Source organism: Gorilla gorilla, chromosome 2, assembly GCF_029281585.2.
Source record: "Gorilla gorilla gorilla isolate KB3781 chromosome 2, NHGRI_mGorGor1-v2.1_pri, whole genome shotgun sequence".
In the NCBI taxonomy this organism is placed as follows: domain Eukaryota; kingdom Metazoa; phylum Chordata; class Mammalia; order Primates; family Hominidae; genus Gorilla; species Gorilla gorilla.
Window position 1 is genome coordinate 56,371,893 of NC_086017.1, and position 12,927 is coordinate 56,384,819.

Here is a 12,927-nt window from a genome sequence, read left to right on the forward strand (position 1 = left end):
AACTTTCCTTTCCCACAGTGTGAACAACCTGGCCCACCTTCTATCATGCATTTACTTATTTGTTCATCCCCAGTACATCCATGAAGCTGTTTCAGAATCCTTAACCTGGGTACCCTTATGTAAAATAAATTTATCTACCGGGCACAGTGACTCACGCCTGTAATCCCAGCACTTTGGGAGGCCGAGGCGGGACGATCATGAGGTCAGGAGATCGAGACCATCCTGGCCAACATAGTGAAACCCCATCTCTACTAAAAGTGCAAAAATTAGCTGGTCATGGTGGCATTGCCTGTAATCCAAGCTACTTGGGAGGCTGAGGCAGGAGAATCCCTTAAACCAGGGAGTCGGAGGTTGTGGTGAGCCGAGATCGCGCCATTGCACTCCAGCCTGGGAGACAGAGCAAGACTCTGTCTCAAAAATAAATAAATAAATAAATTATTTATTTATTTATTTATTTATCAATTAGAGTACATTGTTCATAGTACCTTTCATCTTTGGCCTAATAATTTCCAGGCAAAATATTATCTTCCAATGTTATTTAGGCCAGTCCCTTCTCTTCCCCAGCCCCCACTGGTGCGGTTATATAATGAATTTGTAATAAAGTTTATATGCTTTGTATGCATTGTCTCCCAGCTCCGAATGCGTCCTTCAATATAGCATATGCGCTGACGTGGACTTCAAGCATCTCTCTCCTTCAGTGAGGCTCGGCAAGCTTGCTCGGTAGAGGGCGGTGGAGGGACGTTGCAGGAGGAAGGGGCGTTCCTGCCATTTCCAGTGAGGGCCACGGGAGGGCGGTCCAGGTGTGAGGACTGCGGTCTGCTGCACCTGCAGCCTGGGTGTGGCGATGACCTTTTCTGCAGCCCTCTCAACACAGACCTCGGAGGCTCCGAGCAGCCTGTGTGCTCTGCAGGCCTGCTGTCCGTGCTGGCGCCCAGACTTCCTCTCCAAGCTCCCGCCTGCCCTGTGGCCCCGAAGGTTCCACGCTGAGCTGCAGCACTTCCTGCAAGCCTCCAGTGGCTCAGGCGCTCAGAAGGCCTCCTGTCCCCACTGTATGCCCATGTCACTGGTTTCCGATCCCCTGCTCCTTTGTCGGCTTACAGACAGTGGCCTGTTGCCTGCCCAACAAATTCCTGGCCAGCGCCAGCCTGACCAAACCGGTGAGAGTCCTCTGCTAGCAGGCATGCTGACTGCACCTCCAAGAAGTCTGAACCCTTCCAAGCTTGTCCTTCCCAGGGTGCACTCCCTCAGCACGAGGATACAATGCAGTTTCTTCATTAACTCCTCTCCTGTCCTAGGATCACTCCCTCTGGGAAAGAAGACCAGCCTTGGCCCCAGAGGAATGTGTCCTAATTTAAAAAGCAGCTCAATTACTGCAGCACCTTGGGGACCAAGGCCAGTGGGATGAGAAATGCAGGTTCTGGTTGGTGCCCTGTGCCCCTGGGCTGGTGGCAGGAGCAGCAGGGCTGGTTAGCATCCCACTGTCAAACCCCAGCCTTGAACATTCACCTGGAGCTTGGCCTGGGAGCCACTGACCATGGGTCACCTGGTCCAGGGACGTGAGACATACTCTCCACTGCCCCAAAGGCAGAGCTACTCAGGCAGGGACCTGAGGCAGGCTGGTCTCAGGAACAGGTTGGCCACAGCTTCAACAATAAGAGAGCGGGGAAAACCAGACTTAAAGGAACCCAAAGTTACAAATTCACTTTCTCTCCTTTGAGTCCAGTGTGTTCTCTGTTCCCTGTGCTGATCATGGCATCCTTTGCTCAGTGATACTCTTTGCAGCATTTAGAAGGGTAGGTAGCACTCACTCTCTCAAGCCTGAACTGGAAATGCTGCCATAGCCAGGGTAGCTCACAACCCCAGCACAGCCACAGGACCTCTCATCCACGCTCCTTTATGTTTATAAATTTCCTTATGTTCTTAACTACAAGTGCATGATTTCCTAAGTGATGGCGTTGTGGTTTTGTTCCTCATGTAAGAGGTATTTTGTTGTGTAGAAGCTCCAGCAGCTTGAATTCTTTACTCAATGCCGTGATTGTGAGATAAGCCCATGTTGATCTATGTAGCTCTAGTTTAGGGAATGGCAAACCTCTTTCTGTAAAGAGCCAGATAATAAATATTTTAGGCTTTGTGGACCAAGAGGCAAATCAAAGATATTATGTAGGTCCTTATCTAGGTATAAGAATGAAGACAAATTACCACAAAACTTTGTTGATGAAATTCAAAATGTAATATTATAATAAAATAATAATCAAATCAGTTTTTTGTAATACAGATCTAGAATAATGAAATTCTTTTGGGGAAAATATCAAAGTGACTATTTTTTATCTACTTCAAATATCCATCTTTATGAGTCATTCTTAGTTCTTGAGCCACACAGAAACTCGTGATGGGCCAGATTTGGTTGTGGGCCAAAGTTCACCAAACCCTACTCTAGTTCATTCATTTTCACTGCCGCATAGAATTCCACTGGATGACTCTAACAAAAGGTTTTATCTGTTCACTGGGAGGAGAGAGGAGTGTTCCAGTTGTTTCTATTTTAAAATTGTATTTCTATAAGTATTCTAATACATATCAGTATACGATATGTGCAAATGTTTATCTGGATGGTATACATACAAGTAGAATTGCTGAACAGGGCATGTGTATCTTTAATCCCAAACTGTTTCCCAAAGTGGCTGTACTAATTTCTTAGAGTGGCAGCTATATTTGTCCCTGTTGCTCCACAGGCTTATAAACATTTGGTATTTGGTCAGCAGGCTCTTCCAACACCCCTTTGAAGGCGCTTCATGTTTCCTGCCACAGGGTTGGGAGGAGGCTGTGTAGACCAAAACCGCGTAATAAAAATAATAATCATTTATATGTATGCCTTTTTTATGCCATTGACAACAGAATTATGAAAAAAACAAATTCAAAACACACAAGTGACAAAAAAGTTCCAGAAGACAGAAGGACCAGGAACAGCAAGGGCCACTGCCCACTTTGGAGGTTTTCCATTTTCGTGGCAAGAGCAGGCCCCAGGAGCTCTGCCTGTCAGGAACCTCTGCAGCCTGGGAACACACGTGGATATCTGGTCTAGGTTCAGTAGGTGCCGCTGCCTGAGCTGCCCCGACTGTTGGGCAAGGAGGGATTTCCTGTGGCCATCCACAGACTTCCAAACTCACATGGTCTCAAATTGATTCTGGATTGTTGGTTTACATAAGCCCTGGCGCAGGCTGCGAATTTTATCTCAGGGAAGTGGTGTATTTCAGCCAATGAGCAGGTCATCAGAAATGAGAACTTTTAGAACATGGAGGGCAAGGCTTCTCATTGGGTTGCAGTTAAAAATCCTCAGTTGAATCATAAAACCAGTCATTCAAAGGAAACTTTTAAAAGTACCAGCCCTGAAAAATTCTGTTCTTAGGAATCACATCTCAGCTTCAAGGAGGAACTAAACTGGCTTGTAAAACTTTTGATCTTGCATTCAGCACAGGGACAGTGTAAAAGGAAAGAAAAATAGTGGAAAGCATTTTCGTTAAACTTGACCGAGAGAGCAATTTCTTTGGAGAATAAGATCACAGAGGGTAGGCTGGCCACATTTGAAAGGGAAAAGAGGCTTACCTTGACCCAAAGGCTCTTACAGTTGGGAAACTAAAAGAGGGAATTATTTAAGTGTCATTAGGTCTGAGATGATGACACACCAGCAAGCCCCAACAGAAAAAGAGGTAAGTTATCAGAGAGGAAATGGAGGATTCCCCAGAGAATGCATAGATCCAGAAAACTGTGGACAGTTGCCCTCATAAAAACTGTAATAAGAGCAATTGCAAGACCATCCCCGTCCTCCCTCCTCCCACCCCTGGAACCCCAGACTGGGATAGTTCTATAGAGTTAACAGAATTTGGGACAGAATTCATTCAACATTCATTCAAATAATTACTGAATATCCAGGCACTATTCAGATGAGCAAAAATTCCCTGCTTTTCTATGTCAAGACTGGCAGTTTCCTAGAAACCAAGGCTATGTCAGGAGGTGATTAAAAAATAAACAAATGTGGAAAAACAGAATAGTGAGAAAGAAAGAGAGTGTGGAAGGAGAGGGAGAGAGTTGCCACTTTATTGAGGGAATTTAAGGAAGGCCTCCCTAATAATTTGAGAGGAGGCCCAGAGGAGCTGACAGAATGAGCCATGCTCCAGGTTATTCTGTGAAAGGAAGAGCAAGGAGGCCAGCCTAGCCAGGGGGTGGCATTTGAATTTTTAAAAGGCTCTTTGGCGCTCTGTAAAGGATGATTTTTGAAAGACAATACTCGGGGATATAAACCAAAATTGTCCAGTCAAATACTGAGGACCTGAACCCAAGGAAGTGGTGGCAGGTAGGAAAAGGAAAGTCCACACTAGCACAAGTATAGCTGCAGTTGCTCCCTATTCTTGTACCTGCTGTAGAGAGCAGGCAGGTGGCTCCAACCCTCAGGACAGCTGGGAAGTCAAGGAGGGTTTAAACGCCGGTGTATCATTTCTTAAGGCTTCCATGCAAAATACCACAAGCTGGACGCCTTAATACAAATGAATTCTCTCATAATTCTGGAGGCTAGAAGACCAAAATCAAAGTGTGAGCAGGGCCATGCATCCTATAAAGGCTGGTCTAGAGAGAATCCTTTCTTGCCTCTTCCAGCTTCTGTGGGCTTCAGGTGTTCCTTGGCTTGTGCCAGCTTAACTCTAGTCTCTGCTCTGTCTCCACATGGCTTTCCCCTAGGTCTCTGTGTCTCAAATCTCACTCTGCCGCTCCCTTATAGAGATACCTGTCACTGGATTTAGGGCCTACCCCAAATCCAGGACAGTCTTGCAATATAGCTTAGTTTTGTTTTTTAATGATGTTTGAGGCCCTGGCTAAAGAGGAGTCAGTCCACACTCCAACCACTTTTGTTATCTGGCCGTCACACTCCTGATCACTGTGCACCTGCCCTAGTAACCCCAAGGCCAGGAACTGATACCTGGTGTAATGCCTCTGTGACATAGCTGAATTTCTACCCCATTCTACCTCTGCTTATCTTTAAGAAACAGGACACCTGTGATACAAATTTCCCTTTGTAACCAGACCAACTAAGACTGGTTAGAACCAAGATAGACAATCAAATGACTTCAGAAAGATCTGAGGCTTTATTATAATGTCATTTCCATGCTAAATGATCCTCCCACAAGCACGACAGTTGACAATCGCCATGACCATGACCAAAAGAGGCCATAAAAGGACAAAAAGGAAAGCAGCACTCCACTTCCAAGAAGTTCGCCACCCATCTCCAGAAAAGACCTGAATATTCCTCCCCTCATTTCTAATGTTCAACCCCTTCATTAGAGAAATCCTTCTTCCCTCACTAGTTGAGAAGTTGATTTGTGAGCCAAGCTCCCGCTTCTCAATTCCATGGCCATTGAATAAAACTTGTGCTGCTTAAGATTCACTTTTGGTTTTGCATATTGGCTTTGCAGCACTAAACAGGAAAAGACCCCATTTGTGGGGGAACCAGCTTTGTCTGTAACAGTACTAGAGAACTAGAGGCAGTCCCTATGCCCTGGAGCACTCAGAATTATTTAAATGAGCCAATCCACAGGGAGCCCATGAAACCTAGCTAGCCCCACGCAACTCCCCAACTTCCTACCCATAAACTGTCCCTCACAGCTCCAGCTGGCTGTTGCTCTGCCCCCAGGCACCCTGTGTGGGCCTGCCTGGCAGCCTTGCCTTGTTTGGAGGTATAACTAACAAATAGTTCTGCCTTTTATCTATCTTCGTGTCATTGTGTTGTGTCCTGCCATCAAAAGAAACTTTAAATTTCATGAAACTGACCTCATCTCTAGATCCTTCACTTAATTACATCTGCAGAAACCCTTTTTCCAAATATGGTCACATTCAAAGGTGGACATCTCTTTCGGGGTGTAGCAATGACTTAAGCCTTGTATACAGATGAAGTCAGCAAAAGGAATGCTAAAGTCAAGGGAGTCTGCTCTCTGTCATGCGATGCTATACCAGAGTCAGGTTGGAAAGTAGCTCCATTATACCAGGTTAATAAAACTCCCTTTAATGAGATATTATGGTTTGTAGGGCATAACTTTTACCATGCATGGCCTTAGGTCTTGTTTATAAATTGGTTATCTTATTGCAACAAGCAGTCTATTTTGTCAGTCTTATGATCTCTGTTTTAACCTTGATGCTGGTCAGTTGTCCCTAAAGTCAAAGGGAGGGAGTATTATAAGGTGTTTCCAACCTCCCCTCCTGTCATAGCTGAGAATTTAGTTTTTCAGGTTTCTCAGGGTTCCCCTTGGCCAAAAGCTAGTCCATTCAGTTGGTTTGGGGGCTTAGGAACTTATTTTTAGTTAGCAGTTTAAAATCAATACAGTGTAACAACTATTTACATAGCATTTACATTGTATTAGGTATTATAAGTAATCTAGAGATCAATTAAAGTATACAGAAGGATGTGCATAGATTATATGCAAATACTATGTCATTTTGTATAAGGGACCTGAGCATCTGAGGATTTTGCTATCTGCAGGGGGCGCTGGAACCAATCCACCTGGAACTGAGGGACAGCTCTAATGCTGAGAAACGAAACTGGCTTGGAAAGAGGGGAGACCCAGGACTTGAGCCTGCCGAGGAGCTAAACCCAAGGGCAAGAGCTGCAGGCAGCTGGGCTGGAGAGGAGGAAGGAGGTGGCTTTGTTTCCAACTGCCCTGGAAGACTTCCTCATCCCCCTGCATCCCCAGCCTCCTTTCCTTTTTCCTTCCTGCTCTGCTCCCTTCCTTCCTCTCCTCCTCTTGGGAGGTGGCCAGGGACATAGGTCAGTTCCTGGCCCCGAGGAAGACACATGCAGTTTGTGGACGGGTCTTGGGATGCGGACACCCAGAGTCTTGTGCACCTTCCTGGAGTGTTGCCCACTCCAGTACCCACTCCCTAATCTCCCCTCTTCCTCCTCAATCCTCTCTTGCAGGAAGCAGAGGATGGAGAACCCCCTCAGGAAGGAGGGCAGTGACTCTGGGTTTGCCTAGGGCTAATGGCCTCTCACCGACCTGTGCCCTTGTACCTGTCGCCTGGGCAAACAGTGATTGCATCAGCTTTGGTTTCTCATGGGTGGGCAGCCTTGGCTGTCTGCCGGAACGTAAAGAGCATGGAGCAAGGACATGGGAATCTGAATCCCGCTGAGGTCCCAGGACCACTTCATCCTTCTTCCCTGTGCCTCTCCTCCCCAGCATGAGCACAGCAGCCTGATGGAGAAGGATTTTCCAATCTTAGAACTGGAAAGAACACCTGCAGCCTGTCTCCACCGTTTACAGTGGTGCTGGAAGTGAAAAGATGTGTTCCAGGTCACAGGCAGGTAGACAGCGGAGCCAGACTGAAATTCACTCCTCCTGATTTGGAGTTTAGAGCTCTTCTTTGGCAACATTTTGATGAATAAAATCACAAGTTCTGTGTCTTTTGAAATTCCTTGTGGAGCCTAGTGCCATCCTCTGAACTTGGAGCCAACTGACCTTTGTCCTTGGGGCAGAGACATGGTTCATGGGCCCAATCCAGGTCCTCAAAGGGAGGGCAGGTCTGAGTCCTTGCCCTCTGAAGTCAGAAACCTCATCTCCCACTACAGACCTGCCAGGGCCCAGGAGAGCTCGATCCACCCAGGCACACCATAGCAGCAGAGATGGCTGGGGACACAGAAGTGTGGAAGCAAATGTTTCAGGAGTTAATGCAGGAGGTGAAGCCATGGCACAGGTGGACCCTGAGACCAGACAAGGGCCTTCTTCCCAACGTCCTGAAGCCAGGCTGGATGCAATACCAGCAGTGGACCTTCGCCAGGTGAGGGGGAATGTGATGGTACATGTTCCAGAAAATTCTTGCGCATTTCTTACTAGGTATACCTGTTACTTTTCTTGTTCTATTCTGTGCTTTCAAATTGAAGACTATGGGTAATAAGATGCCCATCATCCAAGAAGTTGTAACTTCATTAAAGATTGTCTTTTCACTATTACAATGAACCCCAAAGCAAGAGCAGGCCTGAGCACCCTTGTGAGCTAATGCCTGGATACAGAGAAATCAGTCTGTGGGGGTGGGGAGAGGGAGCAGCCAGGAAAGGGGAGGGGAGGAAGGGCAGCTTTTGCACCCGCGGGCGGTGCATGTGCCCCATGCCTAGGGAGACTGCTGGACCCACCTTGGAGCCCCTAGGAGAAGAGACTCACGGCACTGAGCAGACACCCTCGGGGGAGGCCGGAGGAGCAGGGGGCCTGGGCAACAGGCAGCAATCCTGCCCCTCTCTACTCTGAGCTGATAGAATCTTTTTAAAATAGGAGTCTTAGAAATCATCCTAAGCCTCATCCTCTCTTTCCCAGGTGGAAATGGGGAGCCCCAAGGCTTGGGGCTGATTGCCCACAGTGCACAGAGGGTGGAGTCCGGAGACTCTGTCCCACCCGCTGTCCCCTCCCAGGGAGAGTCTACATAGAGGGGGCAGAGCTCTCCCACTGGCCTATGGCTATCCCAGGCCAGGAGCTGCCATAAGGAGCATTGCACCAAAGTCTCAGTCCGTTTATCCGTGGGAAGTTTGAACTCTGAACAAGCACAGGAACAGAGCACTGAGACCCAGGGGATGGCAGTGGACTTCTGCTCAGAACACGGCCCAGGCCCCTCTGCACTGCTGACTCTGGGTGACTCCCAGCAAGGTCCTCTCACAGTGATCACAGCTTCTTGGCCTCTCCCTCTCATTTCAACCTTGCATTCACCCTGTGGGTTGCGGCTAGAGTCAAGATACAGGAGCACACCCTGGACTAACTCCCTCTTCCCAGCCCCCTCCAATTCACCACCTGCAGCCTAATTTCTCTGTATCCAGGCATCAAGCCAAGGCGAGGCTCAGCCACAGTGACAAATAAACCTGGAAATATCACTGATTTAACCTTACACGTGGCTCCCAAGATCACCGAAGCAGAGGAGGAGAGAGCTGGAATGTCTTACCAGGGCTTCTGTGACCATATCTGGAAGGAACATATATCACTGCTGGCCTCATCTCATTGCCCAACTGGTCCCATGGCCCCAACCTCACAGCAAAGGGGCTGGGAAGTGGGAGGGAGTGCATGGATAATTTGGTGAGCACTAAATGTCTCCGCCACAGTGCAGCTCTCTGCCTCTCCCATAATTCCTTTCCCAGGTGCAGCCATGTGCTTCCTGCCTTCTTCTCTCTCTACCTCCTGACATGTATTTGTCCAGATACCTTAGCTCAAAAATTGCCCTCCTCCCTGCTGAGACAAGGTGTATTATCTTGTACCCTGTCTGAAGCCAGTGGCATTCAGAATATGAAGTTTTCCAGGCTACCTTGAGCAACGGATCTGGGTTGGAGGGGAAACAAATGAAGAGAGAGCTGGACACTGTGATCTCCCTGCAATACTGCAGACCAGGGACCCTTGGCAGCCAAGAGAAAGGCAAAGGCTTTCCTCTAGGAGAACCCTGGACACTTCAGGCTCAACCCATGAGTCTATAACTTAATCAACACCCACCTATAGGCATTTGTGGATTTCAGGGTCCTGAACTGAACTGGCTGCTGTTGCAGTTGTGGCCTCTGACCCATTTGAATCTACATTTGAAGAAGCTTTGCTTTGGAATAGGGAGACCACAGTCCCAGTCATGCCTTTTTACACCCACTGGGTCTCTGGACATGAGGAGTTTCCAGAGTGTGCCTCATCTCTAAAATGAACGTGTTGGACTTAGAAGATGCCCAAGGTCCCTCCCAGATCTAACAGCTTGCAATTCACTGTTTTCATAGCAGACACTGTGCAGCATGCAGCGTGTTGGTGGCACAATGGAGATGGGAACGAGGTCTTAGCAATTTCTTCCACCCCTGAGCCACAGCCCCAGTCAAGTCATGTCTCTGTGCAGCCGGTAGCTCCTTTCTCTCTCTGGCAGTTCCCCGTGATTTGGTCACATAGAGCCAGGCTGAGACTCTCTTCTGTCTCCACAGGTTCCAGTGCTCCTCCTGCTCTCGTAACTGGGCCTCTGCCCAAGTTCTGGTCCTGTTCCACATGAACTGGAGTGAGGAGAACTCCAGGGGCCAGGTGAAGATGAGGGTGTTTACCCAGAGATGTAAGAAGTGCCCCCAACCTCTGTTTGAGGACCCTGAGTTCACGCAAGAGAACATCTCAAGGATCCTGAAAAACCTGGTGTTCCGAATTCTGAAGAAATGCTATAGAGGAAGATTTCAGTTGATAGAGGAGGTTCCTATGATCAAGGACATCTCTCTTGAAGGGCCACACAATAGTGACAACTGTGAGGCATGTCTGCAGGGCTTCTGTGCTGGGCCCATACAGGTTACAAGCCTCCCCCCATCTCAGACCCCAAGAGTACACTCCATTTACAAGGTGGAGGAGGTAGTTAAGCCCTGGGCCTCAGGAGAGAATGTCTATTCCTACACATGCCAAAACCACATCTGTAGGAACTTAAGCATTTTCTGCTGTTGTGTCATTCTCATTGTTATCGTGGTGATTGTTGTAAAAACTGCTATATGAGCCTTAGAAACATGATGCTAAGTCAGAAAAAAAATCAGATACAAAAAGTCATATGTTGTATGATTTCATTTATGTGAAAGGTCCAGAATAGGCAAATCTATTAGATGAATTGCTAGCAGGGCCTAGAGATAGTGGGAGATGGGAAGCAACTACCTAATCCTGATGGGGTTTTTTTTGTGGGGGAGAGAGGTGTGATGCAAATGTTTTGGACTGAGATAGAGGTGCGGTTGCACAACAGTGTCAATGCACTAAATGTCATTGAACTGTCCACTTTCAATGGTTAAATTTGTTATGTGACTTTCACTTCAGTATTTTTTAAAAAGGCCTTCACAATTGTGTTCACTCTCAAGAGAACTGAGTCTGAAGTGTCCATGATTCATAAACCATTTGGAAATCTTGTGAAGCCTGTGGGCCCCCTCACCAGGGAATTTTGCACAGACCCTCTGAGGTCAGACTGTGAGGGCAAAAGCATCAGGATGAAAACCTGGGTTCTCAAACAGTTGTCTCCATGGAGGGAAGTGTGTATGCTGCTGAGGGGGAAAGGCAGGATGTGCCACCGGGTGTTTCCTTTTTAAAGATAATGTAATTAGTATAAATTGCTGATTAACGGGGAACTCACAGCCAATAGCATCATAACCCAGGCCTGAAGGAAGCTTCTCTAACACACATATTCTCATATTCTCTCCATAAGGCATATCATAGCCTTCTCACTCTTAGGAACACCAGACAGCACTCTGCACTATGCTCAAGGGCCATTTGAAACAGCAAAATCACTAACAGAAGCACAAAAATGTGAAATGCATGGCAAAATAGATCAGGAGAAGGACGCTTGTTTATAGTACAAAAGCTGGAACAAACAGGCAGGGAACACACAAGCCCTGCTCTGGCTCAGTTGGGAACACAGGTGCTGGTGACTCCAATTTCCCCTGCTCTGCACATGTCTGTGAATGACCACAAACACACCATGAGTACTGATTTGGGGGTTACTAATAGATTTCATCAGGCAGGCAAAATCACAAATAGACTCCACGAATAATGGGGCTGACCTGTGCATTCTCAAATGGCTTTGAACTGTGAATGACTCTGTTTTACTAACACATGCGGTCCACATGTGGAGTTCTCACCCACAAGGCTCACGTGAGGGCTGTCAGCTTGGAGCTCTGGGATTCCTACTAGCTAACCAGAATTTTTCATGTTCAGAGGACAGAGTCTCAGAAACTATTTGCTCCTTAGACCATGTCCTCCCAGTGACTGAACCAAAGCTGAGATTTTTCCTAGTAAAATCGAACAAAGGATTGACTTTATAAAACTTCCGTTGAAAGATGGATGTAAGGGGGCACGTTACCTGGCTAGATAGAAAGTTCTGATTTTAAATATTCCAGATAACCATAAAAATCTATCACTGCTAAGGGGATGCCTAATTTCTAAAGAAGTAATTGAAGTCTGGTGGCTCACGCCTGTAATTCCAGCACTTTGGGAGGCCAAGTTGGGCAGACCACCTGAGCTCAGGAGCTCAAGACCAGCCTGGCCAACATGGTGAAACTCCATCTCTACTAAAAATACAAACATGTGGTGACATGCACCTATAATTCCAGCTACTGGGAGGCTGAGGCACAAGAATCACTTGAACCCAGGAGGCAGAGGTTGCAGTGAGCCGAGATTGCACCACTGCACTCCAGCCTCGGTGACAGAGTGAGACTCAGTCTCAAAAAAAAAAAAAAAAAGTACCCTCTGACATACATACACCTGCTCACAAATATATTGTCTGACCAGTGACAGCTGCTGCCTAGTGTCTGCAGGGAAGAGGAAGGGGGTGTCCAAGTGGTGGGCTTGGGGCATGACCTGAACCGGATGAATACTGGTATTGCTCCTGTGCAAATTAAAATTTGACCTAAGGCCTCCAGCAGGTCAGCAGGAAAGTGAAAGGAGACCCACACCCCTCCCTGAGCTCCCACTATCTCCCAGTATACAAAGGCCAGAGATGGCCTCCTCCCAGCAACACACGAAGGCCCAGTCCAGTATTCAGAAAGAGTTGACAGTGAGTGTCTAGGCTGGGAACTGACCCTGTTCCAAGGAGAATGGCCTCTGGGTTGGAAGACTGAGGTGAGTGTATGGAGGGTCATGACAAAGCCACCCCCTAGGGGAAGGGAAGAGAGTACCAAGCCTGCCCTGGCTTTGCCAGATAAGGGATGGTAATGCAAGCTGGTATTTATGTTGATAAATATCTGTTTCCAGAGTGGGTAGGCCTGGGTGACAGTAGAGGGTGTTCCAAATAGATCCTGGAATTATGTTTGTCAAGCTCAAGCAGATGAGAGACCAGCATTGGCTTATGGGCCCTTCTCTGCACAGGCATACTGTCTAAGTCTGTTTACGTTGCTGTAAAGGAATAGCTGAGTCTGGGTAATTTACAAAGAAAAGAGGCTTG

The 12,927-nt window shown here is 47.4% G+C and overlaps 1 protein-coding gene across 1 annotated transcript; it reads left to right on the forward strand.

Moving 5' to 3' along the window:
* The first annotated feature begins 7,280 nt into the window (after positions 1-7,280).
* RTP3 (receptor transporter protein 3) lies at positions 7,281-10,831 on the forward strand. The gene is made up of 2 exons (XM_004034025.5): positions 7,281-7,812; positions 9,959-10,831. Exons 1-2 carry the CDS (start codon positions 7,658-7,660, stop codon positions 10,500-10,502), a joined length of 699 nt encoding a protein of 232 aa, XP_004034073.1. The 5' UTR covers positions 7,281-7,657; the 3' UTR covers positions 10,503-10,831.
* Positions 10,832-12,927: the final 2,096 nt, after the last annotated feature.